Genomic DNA, 13,446 nt, shown 5'->3' on the forward strand with positions numbered 1-13,446 from the left:
GGCTATCTTCTGTATACCACCCCTACCTTGTCACAACACAAATCAAATTTTATTTGTCACATACACATGGTTAGCAGATGTTAATGCGAGTGTAGCGAAATGCTTGTGCTTCTAGTTCCGACAATGCAGTAATAACCAACAAGTAATCTAACCTAACAATTCCACAACTACTACCTTATACACACACAAGTGTAAAGGGATAAAGAATATGTACATAAAGATATATGAATGAGTGATGGTACAGAATGGCATAGGCAAGATGCAGTAGATGGTATAGTGTACAGTATATACATATACATATGAGATGAGTAATGTAGGGTATGTAAGCATAAAGTGGCATAGTTTAAAGTGGCTAGTGATACATGTATTACATAAAGATGGCAAGATGCAGTAGATGATATAGAGTACAGTATATACATATACATATGAGATGAGTAATGTAGGGTATGTAAACATTATATTAAGTGACATTGTTTAAAGTGGCTAGTGATACATTTTTACATAATTTCCATCAATTCCCATTATTAAAGTGGCTGGAGTTGAGTCAGTATGTTGGCAGCGGCCACTAAATGTTAGTGGTGGCTGTTTAACAGTCTGATGGCCTTGAGATAGAAGCTGTTTTTCAGTCTCTCGGTCCCTGCTTCGATGCACCTGTACTGACCTCGCCTTCTGGATGATAGCGGGGTGAACAGGCAGTGGCTCGGGTGGTTGTTGTCCTTGATGATCTTTATGGCCTTCCTGTGACATCGTGTAGGTGTCCTGGAGGGCAGGTAGTTTGCCCCCGGTGATGCATTGTGCAGACCTCACTACCCTCTGGAGAGCCTTACGGTTGTAGGCGGAGCAGTTGCCGTACTAGGCGGTGATACAGCCCGACAGGATGCTCTCGATTGTGCATCTGTAGAAGTTTGTGAGTGCTTTTGGTGACAAGCCGAATTTCTTCAGCCTCCTGAGGTTGAAGAGGCGCTGCTGCGCCTTCTTCACCACGCTGTCTGTGTGGGTGGACCAATTCAGTTTGTCCGTGATGTGTACGCCGAGGAACTTAAGACTTTCTACCCTCTCCACTACTGTCCCGTCGATGTGGATAGGGGGGTGCTCCCTCTGCTGTTTCCTGAAGTCCACAATCATCTCCTTTGTTTTGTTGACGTTGAGTGTGAGGTTATTTTCCTGACACCACACTCTGAGGGCCCTCACCTCCTCCCTGTAGGCTGTCTCGTCGTTGTTGGTAATCAAGCCTACCACTGTAGTGTCGTCCGCAAACTTGATGATTGAGTTGGTGGCCATGGCCACGCAGGCCACGCAGTCGTGGGTGAACAGGGAGTACAGGAGAGGGTTCAGAACGCACCCTTGTGGGGCCCCAGTGTTGAGGATCAGCGGGGTGGAGATGTTGTTACCTACCCTCACCACCTGGGGGCGGCCCGTCAGGAAGTCCAGGACCCAGTTGCACAGGGCGGGGTCGAGACCCAGGGTCTCGAGCTTGATGACGAGTTTGGAGGGTGTTAAATGCTGAGCTGTAGTCGATGAACAGCATTCTCACATAGGTATTCCTCTTGTCCAGATGGGTTAGGGCAGTGTGGTTGCGATTGCGTCGTCTGTGGACCTATTGGGTCGGTAAGCAAATTGGAGTGGGTCTAGGGTGGAGGTGATATGGTCCTTGACTAGTCTCTCAAAGCACTTCATGATGACGGAAGTGAGTGCTACGGGGCGGTAGTCGTTTAGCTCAGTTACCTTAGCTTTCTTGGGAACAGGAACAATGGTGGCCCTCTTGAAGCATGTGGGAACAGCAGACTGGGATAAGGATTGATTGAATATGTCCTTAAACACACCAGCCAGCTGGTCTGCGCATGCTCTGAGGACACGGCTGGGAATGCCGTCTGGGCCTGCAGCCTTGCGAGGGTTAACACGTTTAAATGTTTTACTCACCTCGGCTGCAGTGAAGGAGAGCCCGCAGGTTTTGGTATCGGCCGTGTCAGTGGCACTGTATTGTCCTCAAAGCGAGCAAAGAAGTTGTTTAGTCTGTCTGGGAGCAAGACATCCTGGTCCGCGACGGGGCTGGTTTTCTTTTTGTAATCCATGATTGACTGTAGACCCTGCCACATACCTCTTGTGTCTGAGCTGTTGAATTGCGACTCTACTTTGTCTCTATACTGGGACTTAGCTTGTTTGATTGCCTTGCGGAGGGAATAGCTACACTGTTTGTATTCGGTCATGTTTCCGGTCACCTTGCCCTGGTTAAAAGCAGTGGTTCGCGCTTTCAGTTTCACGCGAATGCTGCCATCAATCCACGTTTTCTGGTTTGGGAATGTTTTAATCGTTGCTGTGGGTACGACATCGTCAATGCACTTTCTAATGAACTCGCTCACCGAATCAGCGTATTCAACAATGTTGTTGTTGGACGCAATGCGGAACATATCCCAATCCACGTGATCGAAGCAGTCTTGAAGCGTGGAATCAGATTGGTCGGACCAGCGTTGAACAGACCTGAGCGCGGGAGCTTGCTGTTTTAGTTTCTGTTTGTAGGCTGGAAGCAACAAAATGGAGTCGTGGTCAGATTTTCCGAAAGGAGGGCGGGGGAGGGCCTTATATGCGTTGCGGAAGTTAGTATAACAATGATCCAAGGTTTTACCAGCCCTGGTAGCACAATCGATATGCTGATAGAATTTAGGGAGTTTTGTTTTCAGATTAGCCTTGTTAAAATCCCCAGCTACGATGAATGCAGCCTCAGGGTGTGTGGTTTCCAGTTTACAAAGAGTCAGATAAAGTTCGTTCAGGGCCATCAATGTGTCTGCTTGGGGGGGAATATATACGGCTGTGATTATAATCGAAGAGAATTCCCTTGGTAGATAACGCGGTCGACATTTGATTGTGAGGAATTCTAAATCAGGTGAACAGAATGACTTGAGTTCCTGTATGTTGTTATGATCACACCACGTCTCGTTAATCATAAAGGCATACACCCCCGCCCCTCTTCTTACCAGAAAGATGTTTGTTTCTGTCAGCGCGATGCGTGAAAAAACCAGCTGGCTGCACCGACTCCGTTAGCGTCTCTCGAGTGAGCCATGTTTCCGTGAAGCAAAGAACGTTACAATCTCTGATGTCTCTCTGGAATGTTACCCCTGCTCGGATTTCATCAACCTTATTGTCAAGAGACTGGACATTGGCGAGTAGTATGCTAGGGAGTGAAGCGCGATGTGCCCGTCTCCGAAGCCTGACCAGGAGACCGCTTCGTTTGCCTCTTTTACGGCATCGTTGTTTAGGGTCGCCGGCTGGGATCAGATCCATTGTATTGGGTGGAAGGCAAAACACAGGATCCGCTTCGGGAGAGTCATATTCCTGGTTGTAACGATGGTGAGTTGACGTTGCTCTTATATTCAGTAGTTCCTCCCGACTGTATGTAATGAAACCTAAGATTACCTGGGGTACCAATGTAAGGAACAACACATAAAAAAAACAAAATACTGCATATTTTCCTAGGAACGCAAAGCGAGGCGGCCATCTCGGTCGGCGCCGGAAGTACACAACTGATTGATTGGCTCAAACGCACTAAGATGGAAAGAAATTCCACAAATTAACAAGGCACACCTGTAAATTGAAATGCATTCCAGGTGACTACCTCATGAAGCTGGTTGAGAGAATACCAAGTGGGCAAAGCTGTCATCAAGGCAACGGTGGCTACTTTGAAGAATCTCAAATATAAAATATATTTTGATTTATTTAACACTTTTTTGGTTACTACATCATTCCATGTGTTATGTCATAGTTTTGATCTCCTCATTATTAGTAAAAATAAAGAAAAACTCTGGAATGAGTAGGAGTGTTTTTGAGCTTAGGGCATTTCCCCATGAGTAGACATAGGTGGTGAAGACATGGGGGTAGGGTCAGTGTGTATTCAATGACCATGTGTTATGACAGTGACAAGCACCATGCCGTAGAGCAGGTCTAGAGCCCTCAGGCGGATGGACTCGTCCTTGTCATCCAGACATTGGAGGATGAGGTCCTTGTGGGACTGGACAGACTTGGGATGAGTCTTCAGTATCTTGGACATGGCCAGCAGGCCCAGGTACTTCACTATGAACAGAGACAACACACTCAGTGGCCTGGACACTATACACAGGGCCTTCTATTCTGCTTCCACATGCACTAGAGTAGCGGTTCTGCACTATGGAGACTGGTCTACGAGCCATACATCATGCCTTTACATTCTGTAGTATACATTACCTTATGGCTATAGCCTGCCTCCCAGTACTCAGGCCCTTTGACTTTTTACACATTGTTAAATTACAGCCTTATTCTAAAATGTATTAAATACATTTTTGAAAAATCCTCAATCTACATACAATACCCCAAAATGACAATGCAAAAACAGGTTTAGAAATTTTTGCAAATGTATATTTTTTTTACAGAATAACCTTATTTACATAAGTATTCAGACCCTTTGCTATGAGACTCGACATTGAGCTCAGGTGTATCCTGTTGCCATTGATCATCCTTGAGATGTTTCTACAACTTGATTGGAGTCCACCCGTGTTAAATTCAATTGATTGGACATGATTTGGAAAGGCACACTTGCCTATATAAAAGTTCCCACAGTTGACAGTGCATGTCAGAGCAAAAACCAAGCCAGGAGGTCGAAGGAATTGTCCGTAGAGCTCTGAGACCGGATTGTGTCAGCCACAGATCTGGGGAAGGGTACCAAAAAATGTCTGCAGCATTGAAGGTCTCCAAGAACACAGTGGCCTCCATCATTCTTAAATGGAAGAAGTTTGGAACCATCAAGACTCTTCCTAGAGCTGGCCGCCTGGCCAAACTGAACAATCGGGGGAGAATGGCCTTGGTCGCTAGCAGAGCTGGAGTTCCTCTATGGAGATGAAAGAACCTTCCAGAAGGACAACCAATCAGGTCTTTATGGTAGTGGCCAGACGGAAGCCACTCCTCTGTAAAAGGCACATGACAGCCCGCTTGGAGTTCGTCAAAAGGCACCTAAAGACTCTCAGATCATGAGAAACAAGATTCTCTGGTCTGATGAAACCAAGATTGAACTCTTTGGCCTGAATGCCAAGCGTCATGTCTGTAGGAAACCTGGCACCATCGCTACGGTGAAGCATGTTGGTGTCAGCATCATGCTGTGGGGATGTTTTTCAGCGGCAGGGACTTGGAGACTAGTCAGGATCAAAGATAATGAAAACCTGCTCCAGAGCGCTCAGGACCTCAGACTGGGGCGATTGGTTCACCTTCCAACAGGACAATGACCCTAAGCACACAGCCAAGACAACTCAGGAGTGGCTTCGGGACAGGTCTCTGAATGTCCTTGAGTGGCCCAGCCAGAGCGCACACTTGAACCTGATTGAACATATCTGGAGACCTGAAAATAGCTATGAAGTGACGCTCCCCATCCAACCTGACAGAGCTTGAGAGGATCTGCAGAGAAGAATGACAGAAACTCCCCAAATACAGGTGTGCCAAGCTTGTAGCATCATACCCAAGAAGACTCAAGGCTGTAATGGCTGCCAAAGGTGCTTCAACAAAGTACTGAGTAAAGGGTCTAAATACTTATGTAAATGTATAGTTACCCCCCCCCCCCACAGAAAATGTTTAAACCTGTTTTTGCTTTGTCATTATGGGGTATTGTGTGTAGATTGAGGGGGGAAAAAACTATTTAATCGATTTTAGACTAAGGCTGTAATGTAACAAAATGTGGAAAAAGTCAAGGGGTCTGAATACTTTCCGAATGCACTGTCTGTCTCCACTATCCACTCTCATCCGCTGAAACCTCACGGATTACATTAAACTCATTACTGTAGGCCCTTGTCACTATTCTGAATGCCTGTTTTATATATTATATAATTACGCTGAGAATCAGATTTTTCACTTTGAAGGCAGTAAACTTCTCTGGTAGGTAACGGCCTATGTGGCATCGATATTATTCCAAAATATTTATTCTACTGTCAAAATTGACTACAAAGTGTAAATAGGATACATTTGTCATAGTCACTCTCGTCCAAAACAGAGATCTGCGAGATAATTACGAAAGAAATGGTACATCACGGAATTAAGGGTACCATAAATTTTCCTTGGGTTGGGTTTATTTCAATCCTGCCCACAGCACCCAAGTGATCCTCAATTCAAAGCGCAGCTGCACGCATCCCGATCATAATACCAATGGTCAATCTGGTTTGACATTCGATATCCCTATGCGGCTAGTTAGGGACCATAAGTAAATTACACAATGTACAGTACATGGGACAATATTTAACATTTCTATAGCTGCAAATTTCAATGACTTAACTTCAAACCAACTACAAATTGTAAAAATTTAAATATAAATATTGAAAGAATTTAATAAGACAACAAAGATGTGCAACATGAAAATATTGTCCCATAGGTTGAGTAATTTATTGACAGTCCCCAACTAGCCCCAGAGATAAGCTATCCAAAGTCAGATCAACTTTGCCACGGTCGCACAACGGCCAGCTGAAGCTAATTGGCGAAAGAAGTTGGCTAGCTTGCTAGCTAGTCTAGGCTACTTCCAAACACAAAACCTGAAAGTAGCTTAGACTTTTCAAGTCTAGGCTACTTCTTTCTAGATAACTGTTTCAAGTGACTAGCTGTGTACTGTTTTGGCAGAGTGAAAGTACAAACGTTTCCCAAGTTCAAACACACACGACACTGACATCAAAGCATGCCTCCCAAGACCCAGATCTTGTTCTCGGTCACATTTTCTAATGAGGACAATTGAAACAGAGGCTAAATTAAGAAGTTCAGCCCCACTTCAAAATATAAAACATTGATTTCAACATTTAACAAACCATAGAACTCTATAAACAAGGACTACTTTTAACAATCCCACTGAACATTTTACAAAAACACATTCATAGGAAGAACTGTGCAGATACAAGATTGGTAACAGAATAAAACCGAGGAATGGTTTGCCGTAATTCTATTACCAGTGTACATTTTTCAAAGTAGTCATTGTGCATAGAGTTGTACGGTTTATTAAACTTTGAAATCAATGTTTTGTTTGGCATACTTTCTAAAGTGAAAAATCTGAGTCTCTGCATAATTCTGTTAGCATGGAATAGCCCATACATAACATACTGACTAACAACCTGATATTTTCACATCCATTAGATTTTCTCTACAAAACATGAAATTAAAAACACAAAGAAAAGGAAAATACAAACAAACAGAACGATGGCGAGAACACAGACATTCACACGAGACAACATATACACATGGAAGTTTTGTTTTTTTGCCACCAACTTGAGTCATAGTAGCTATAGTGGACTAATCCGATAACAGACACAATTTTTTTGGCGGAATCAGGCAATATATAACATCCACTAAACAGATTATTATCGGAGCGGTTGATACCTCCGGAAAAGATAGCTGTATATCAGGTTTATGGATCAATATGTGTGAATGCAACCTCGAGGTAAAGTGCTATCGCTGTGCAGATACAGGTTTGGCTTCATCAGAGCAGGTCAGGAGCAGCCCTGTAAACAGTACTATGTTTGAGACTAATAGTTTAAAAGGTGTCGATGGGAGCAAAAGAAGGCAAGAGTCTGTTGATGTTATGATCCTAAATAGCGAAACGGCCTTGAGGATCAGTATAGAGAACTCAACTATTTTTTTAAACATAGCTGCCCACGTATATCTAATCTACACACAACCAAGTTGGCCAGATAACTCGAATCACCAGATGCATCATAATGATCGTAGATGGTTTAACTTACTGTTCGCTGTAACCTGCTAAGACTGATTAATTACTGCTCAAATATACTCAATTTTTAGAAACTAAATAGCCTGTTGAAGTAGAGGTGTATAATAAATGTATAAAGACAAAACCCTACCTTGTGACAGTCGCAATTGCAACTATGCACAGTAACATTTCAAACGGCCCGCATTTCGGGGGAGTGGTCAAAATGTCGAGTTATCCAGAGTTTTGGGATTTAGATCGCTGTAAACTAGATGGGTGGCTACTCAGAAACACGCAGACAATGAGAGAATGACACACTGCAGGCATTGACAGAGGGCTCACAGTTCTGGTCCGAGTCTTCAATCAGGATTCGCAGTTTCTGGACACAGAGCTGAGAGAGAGAGAAACATGCCATTACTATCAATATAAACCTTTCCAAACAAGCTCCAGTATTTGCATGTGCGCACAGCAATTCTGCACATTCACCGAAAGTGGGTGAAACCCACTAGCCATAGAACCCAGCTAAAGTCATTTGAACAGTTTGAATTTCTATACATTTTAGGAGCTCAGAAATGAATGCTTTTTAATCACAATTTCACTAGCCTGCGCAATCTTTTGGTGTTCATCTACTGACAGACTTGTGATGATAAAAACAAAGATGTAAACATGCATTGTTATCAAACTGGAGTGGAAAGCGTTCACATCATTAGCTACAAAAGAGAAAAAGTGGACATGGTGTCTGGGACTTACCTGAATACTAGCACTGTGATTTGGCATCCCAGAGGACAGGGAAATCAACACTGCAACAGAGGACAAACAATAAGATCCTGCTGTGTCAACAACTTTACATACTTGTCAAAAACAGTTAGAGCTGTGATCTTGAAAGCTCAGTGATGTTTTTCACTTAACATAAAACAAACTGCATTGAGTCAACAACCTCCTCAGTAGCACATCAAAGGCGCAAACAAAACAACTGCCCACACTGAAGACTATAGACATGCAAGGTGTATAATATAAATTTACATTTTTTATAAAAAAATGTTATGAGAAAATAGCTTGGTTTAACTGCGCACATCTTCAGTTTATACCCAAGCTTCACAAAGATGTACGGCTACCCAGCACACAGATAACCAGACGACTAAACAGAGATACAAGAAGAACAAGTGAAAAGAGGAATACTGACCTGCTATCACAGTGTTGACACATTCATATAGAAGTGACATAGCAGAGGTACTGTGAGAGGAAGAAAGGGTAAGAAAAGGAGTAGAGATAGACAGAAGATCAATATTTTCCTCAGACAACTTTTTGTGCTTCAACAAAACCCATATTGGTTGTTGGATCTCTGTAGGTGTCTCACCTGTGGATGAGGTTTGTTAAGGGTTCTATCAGCTTCTTCCCCAAGCGAGGCTCCAGGGGTGTGAGGGCACCAAACTGAAAAACACAAGTCACCATTACACACACTAAAGGAACAACACCTCTCCATGTTGTGATACAGGGCAATAATATGTAAGTTCCACTGACTAACTAACCAGGTTTCCATCCAACCTTTATGTGGGTAAAGTATGTCGGATAAAAAAAAATGTCAATACAGGCCTGATGTAAACAGCAAATTTGTTGGTAAACTTTCCAAATATCGACAAAACAATATACGCTTGACAAGGTGAGACCTTTGTGTCGATAAAATTAATAATGAGCAAATATTAATATAATAACCATCCTATCGAAGTAAACTTTTAGTCACGCGATGATGTTGTATGGTCCTCCCACTACGACTCAAGAAAGCATGCTGATTATTAGGCTACAGATGAATATACAGTGAGCTCCAAAAGTATTGGGACAGTGACACATTGTTTGTTGTTTTGGCTCTGTACTCCAGCACTTTGGATTTAATAGAAATGAATGGTAAATAATGTAGTCATTTTGGAGACACTTTTATTGTAAATAAGAATATCATATTTTTCTAAACACTTCTACATAAATGTGGATGCTACCATGATTACGGATAATCCTGAATGAATCGTAAATAATGACAAGAGAGAAAGTTAGAGGCATAAATATCATACCCTCCAAAAATGCTAACCTTCCCTGTTATTGTAATGGTGAGAGGTTAGCATTACATGGGAGGAATTACTTGGGGGACTACTTTAATACAGATAAGTGAATTTGTATACTTTTGGTCCCCTAAAATGGGGGGGACTATGCTGTAATTTCTCAACGGTTTGCCCGAGATGGATGAAAATACCCTCAGATTAAAGCTGACAGTATACACTTTAACCTCATAGTTATTGTATCATTTCAAATCCAAAGTGCTGGAGTACAGAGCCAAAACAATAACAAAAATTGTCACTGTCCAAAATACTTTTGGAGCTCACCATGTTATTTATTTATTTTAATTCACCTTTATTTAACCAGGTAGGCTAGTTGAGAACTAGTTCACATTTACAACTGTGACCTGGCCAAGATAAAGCAAAGCAGTTCAACACATACAACAACAGAGTTACACATGGAATAAACAAACATACAGTCAATAATACAGCAGAAAAAGTCAATATACATTATGTGCAAATGAGGTGAGATAAGGGAGGTAAGGCAATAAATAGGCCATGGTGGCGAGGTAATTACGATATAGCAATTAAACACTGGAGTGATAGATGTGCAGAAGATGAATGTGCAAGTAGAGGTACTGGGGTGCAAAGGAGCAAAATAAATAAATAAATACAGTATGGGGATGAGGTAGTTGGATGGGCTATTTACAGATGGGCTATGTACAGGTGCAGTGATCTGTGAGCTGCTCTGACAGCTGGTGCTTGAAGTTAGTGAGGGAGATATGAGTCTCCAGCTAATGAACTTCACAGAGTAGTGAAAGTGCAAGGTGATGAGTTTGATGCTCCTTTCCAATTTAATATCGAGGGTCTTATTCTGGTGACATTATGATCGATCCCTGGCTGCCGCTAGACAAATAATCTTGCTCTTATCCATAATAATCTCATAATGTAGGCTAGCCTACCCACACTGTATCTGTGAGCTGTTGGTTAGAGTGCTTGTGCCAAGACACAAGTAGGCACATTAACTATTTAATGCAATAGTTTGTGATAAAACATGGGTTAAAACATAAAACTATCGGTAGAGTTGAAAATGCAATGGAAACACATTGAACTTTCGACTTTTATTCGGTACATGTACACTTCTATATCATCACGCATAGCTTTCTTTCCACAAAAAGTACGTTTGGTGGAAACACACCACTGGTGGGAAAATGTGCATATTCTATTCATTTATTTGTAATTACGATCTTGTCTCATCGCTAAAACTTCCCAACGGGCTCCGGAGAGGTGAAGGTCGAGTCATGCGTCCTTCGAAACATTACCAGCCAAACCGCGCTTCTTAACACCCGCCCGGTTAACCCGGAAGCCAGCCGCACCAATTTGTCGGAGGAAACACTGTTCGACTGACAACCGAAGTCAGCCTATGTGCATATTTTTTAGGCTGATTTAAAAAATGCCCACATGACAATATATCACCAATAGGATGGAAACCTAGCTACTGACACAGTGATTTCCACAGCTCCCTTCCTGTTCACTCACCAGCTTGATGATCTTGATGAGGACCCAGTTGTTGGTGGAGGAGGTCATGAGCTTGAAGAAAAGCGGGGCCAGAGAAAGGTAGTTCTTAGGGTTCCTCCTGGCCAGCTCACAGATGACATTAACAGCCGCTGACTGGACCCCTGCAGGAAAGAGACATCACACAGATGAGATCAACAACATCCATGCTGAAGGAATCATTAGGACACGAATTAGATAAAATACATCCAAAATACTTTAAAAATAGCTTCCATCCAGTTAAGAGAATTTCCTTAGTTACTGCATACTTTAGGATTCAAGGTGATAAAAATGTGTCTGGCCCCAACCAACAGAGTAGGCAGGTAGGTACTAATCTCTCTCACCAGGGTCAGGGTCTTCCAGTTTCTCCTTCATCCTGGGGAAAGCTGGGCGCAGAGACTCGGGGTACTTCAGGAACACCTTGTACATGATCAGGACTGCCTTCTTCCTGATGTAAGGCTTTGTGTGGGACATCTGCAGCACAGACCGAGAGAGAGAGAGGTCAGAGAAGCATGAAACCAGACAAAAATGTGCAGCAAGAACTCTTGAGCTGGAGAATGTAACTCACCAGAGTCATGATGTCATTGGCCAGGTCCCGAGCCAGGTCAGGGGTCACGAAGCAGGAGAGGCCAGTGAGAGCCACACCGGTGTCGTACTGGTTAGGACTGCTCAGATCCTGAAAGAAAAAAATGGATGTGAAAGAGAGGTAGAGAAAGTGAAAGAGGGGAAAAAAAGGACGGGAGGACATACACTACATGACCAAAAGTATGTAACATTTCATTCCAAAATCATGGACATTAATATGGAGTTGGTCCCTCCTTTGCTGCTATAACAGCTTCCACTCTTCTGGGAAGGCTTTCCACTAGATGTTGGAACATTGCTGCAGGGACTTGCTTCCATTCAGCCACAAGAGCATTAGTGAGGACTTGCTTCCATTCAGCCACAAGAGCATTAGTGAGGTTAGGCACTGATGTTTGGCGATTAGTCCTGGCTCGCAGTCCACGTTCCAATTCATCCCAAAGGTGTTCGATGGGGTTGAAGTCAGGGCTCTGTGCAGGCCAGTCAAGTTCTTCCACACCAATCTTGACAAACCATTACTGTATGGACCTCGCTTTGTGCACAGGGGCATTGTCATACTGAAACAGGAAAGGGCTTGCCCCAAACTTACCACAAAGTTAGAAGCACAGAATCGTCTAGAATGTCATTGTATGCTGTAGCGTTAAGATTTCCCTTCACTGGAACTAAGGGGCCTAGCCCGAACCATGAAAAACAGCCCCAGACCATTATTCCTCATCCACCAAACTTTACAGTTGGCACTATGCATTGGGGCAGGTAGCGTTCTCCTGGCATCCGCCAAACCCAGATTCGTCCGTCGAACTGCCAGATAATGAAGCGTGATTCATCACTCCGGAGAAAGTGTGTCCACCGCTCCAGAGTCCAATGCAGATGATTTTTAGCTTTACACCGCTCCAGCCGACGCTTGGCATTGCGCATGGTGATCTTAGGCTTGTGTGCGTCTACTCAGCCATGGAAGCCCATTTTATTTCCTGACGAATAGTTCTTGTGCTGACGTTGCTTCCAGAGGCAGTTTGGGAAGTCAGTAGTGAGTGTTGCAGATGATTTTTACGCGTTACAGCACTCAGCGGCCCCGTTCTGTGAGCTTGTGTCGCCTAGCACTTCGTGGCTGAGCCGTTGTTGCTCCTAGATGTTTCCACTTCACAATAACAGCACTTACAGTTGACCGGGGCAGCTCTAGCAGGGCAGAAATTTGACGAACTGACTTGTTGGAAAGGTGACATCCTATGACGGTGCCATGCTGAAAGTCACTGAACTCTTCAGTAAAGTCATTCTACTGCCAATGTTTGTCTATGGAGATTGCATGGCTGTGTTCTAGATTTTATACACCAACGGGTGTGGCTGAAATAGCTGAATCCACTCATTTTGTATATATAGTGTAGCCGGTATCAGAGATGGTCTTTAATACATCATAGACAGATAGGCCAAAGGTGCAAGATTTAAAAAAAAAAGCATCACTGACCTTTCGGATCTGATTGGTTGTCAGCATGATTACATCAGTGCTCTCATGAAAGCACTGGGAGGCGGCCAGGTAACCAATTCTCTGAAGAGAGGAAGCACCATATTTAACCTCAAACA

The 13,446-nt window shown here is 43.3% G+C and overlaps 1 protein-coding gene across 2 annotated transcripts in view; it reads right to left on the reverse strand.

The window, feature by feature from the left end:
* LOC120052456 (AP-3 complex subunit delta-1-like) overlaps positions 1-13,446 on the reverse strand; it is a 53,260-nt gene that overhangs the window by 33,732 nt on the left and 6,082 nt on the right. For both annotated transcript variants that reach the window (XM_038999378.1, XM_038999377.1), the window contains exons 4-12: positions 13,331-13,411; positions 11,861-11,968; positions 11,637-11,766; positions 11,278-11,417; positions 9,051-9,124; positions 8,877-8,926; positions 8,444-8,493; positions 8,036-8,084; positions 3,920-4,065 (exon numbers count right to left, since the gene is read on the reverse strand). In XM_038999378.1, coding sequence (XP_038855306.1) covers positions 3,920-4,065; positions 8,036-8,084; positions 8,444-8,493; positions 8,877-8,926; positions 9,051-9,124; positions 11,278-11,417; positions 11,637-11,766; positions 11,861-11,968; positions 13,331-13,411 — 828 coding nt within the window. The remainder of the gene's footprint in view (positions 1-3,919; positions 4,066-8,035; positions 8,085-8,443; positions 8,494-8,876; positions 8,927-9,050; positions 9,125-11,277; positions 11,418-11,636; positions 11,767-11,860; positions 11,969-13,330; positions 13,412-13,446) is intronic.

The sequence above is a fragment of the Salvelinus namaycush genome, chromosome 8 (assembly GCF_016432855.1).
Source record: "Salvelinus namaycush isolate Seneca chromosome 8, SaNama_1.0, whole genome shotgun sequence".
Classification (NCBI taxonomy): domain Eukaryota; kingdom Metazoa; phylum Chordata; class Actinopteri; order Salmoniformes; family Salmonidae; genus Salvelinus; species Salvelinus namaycush.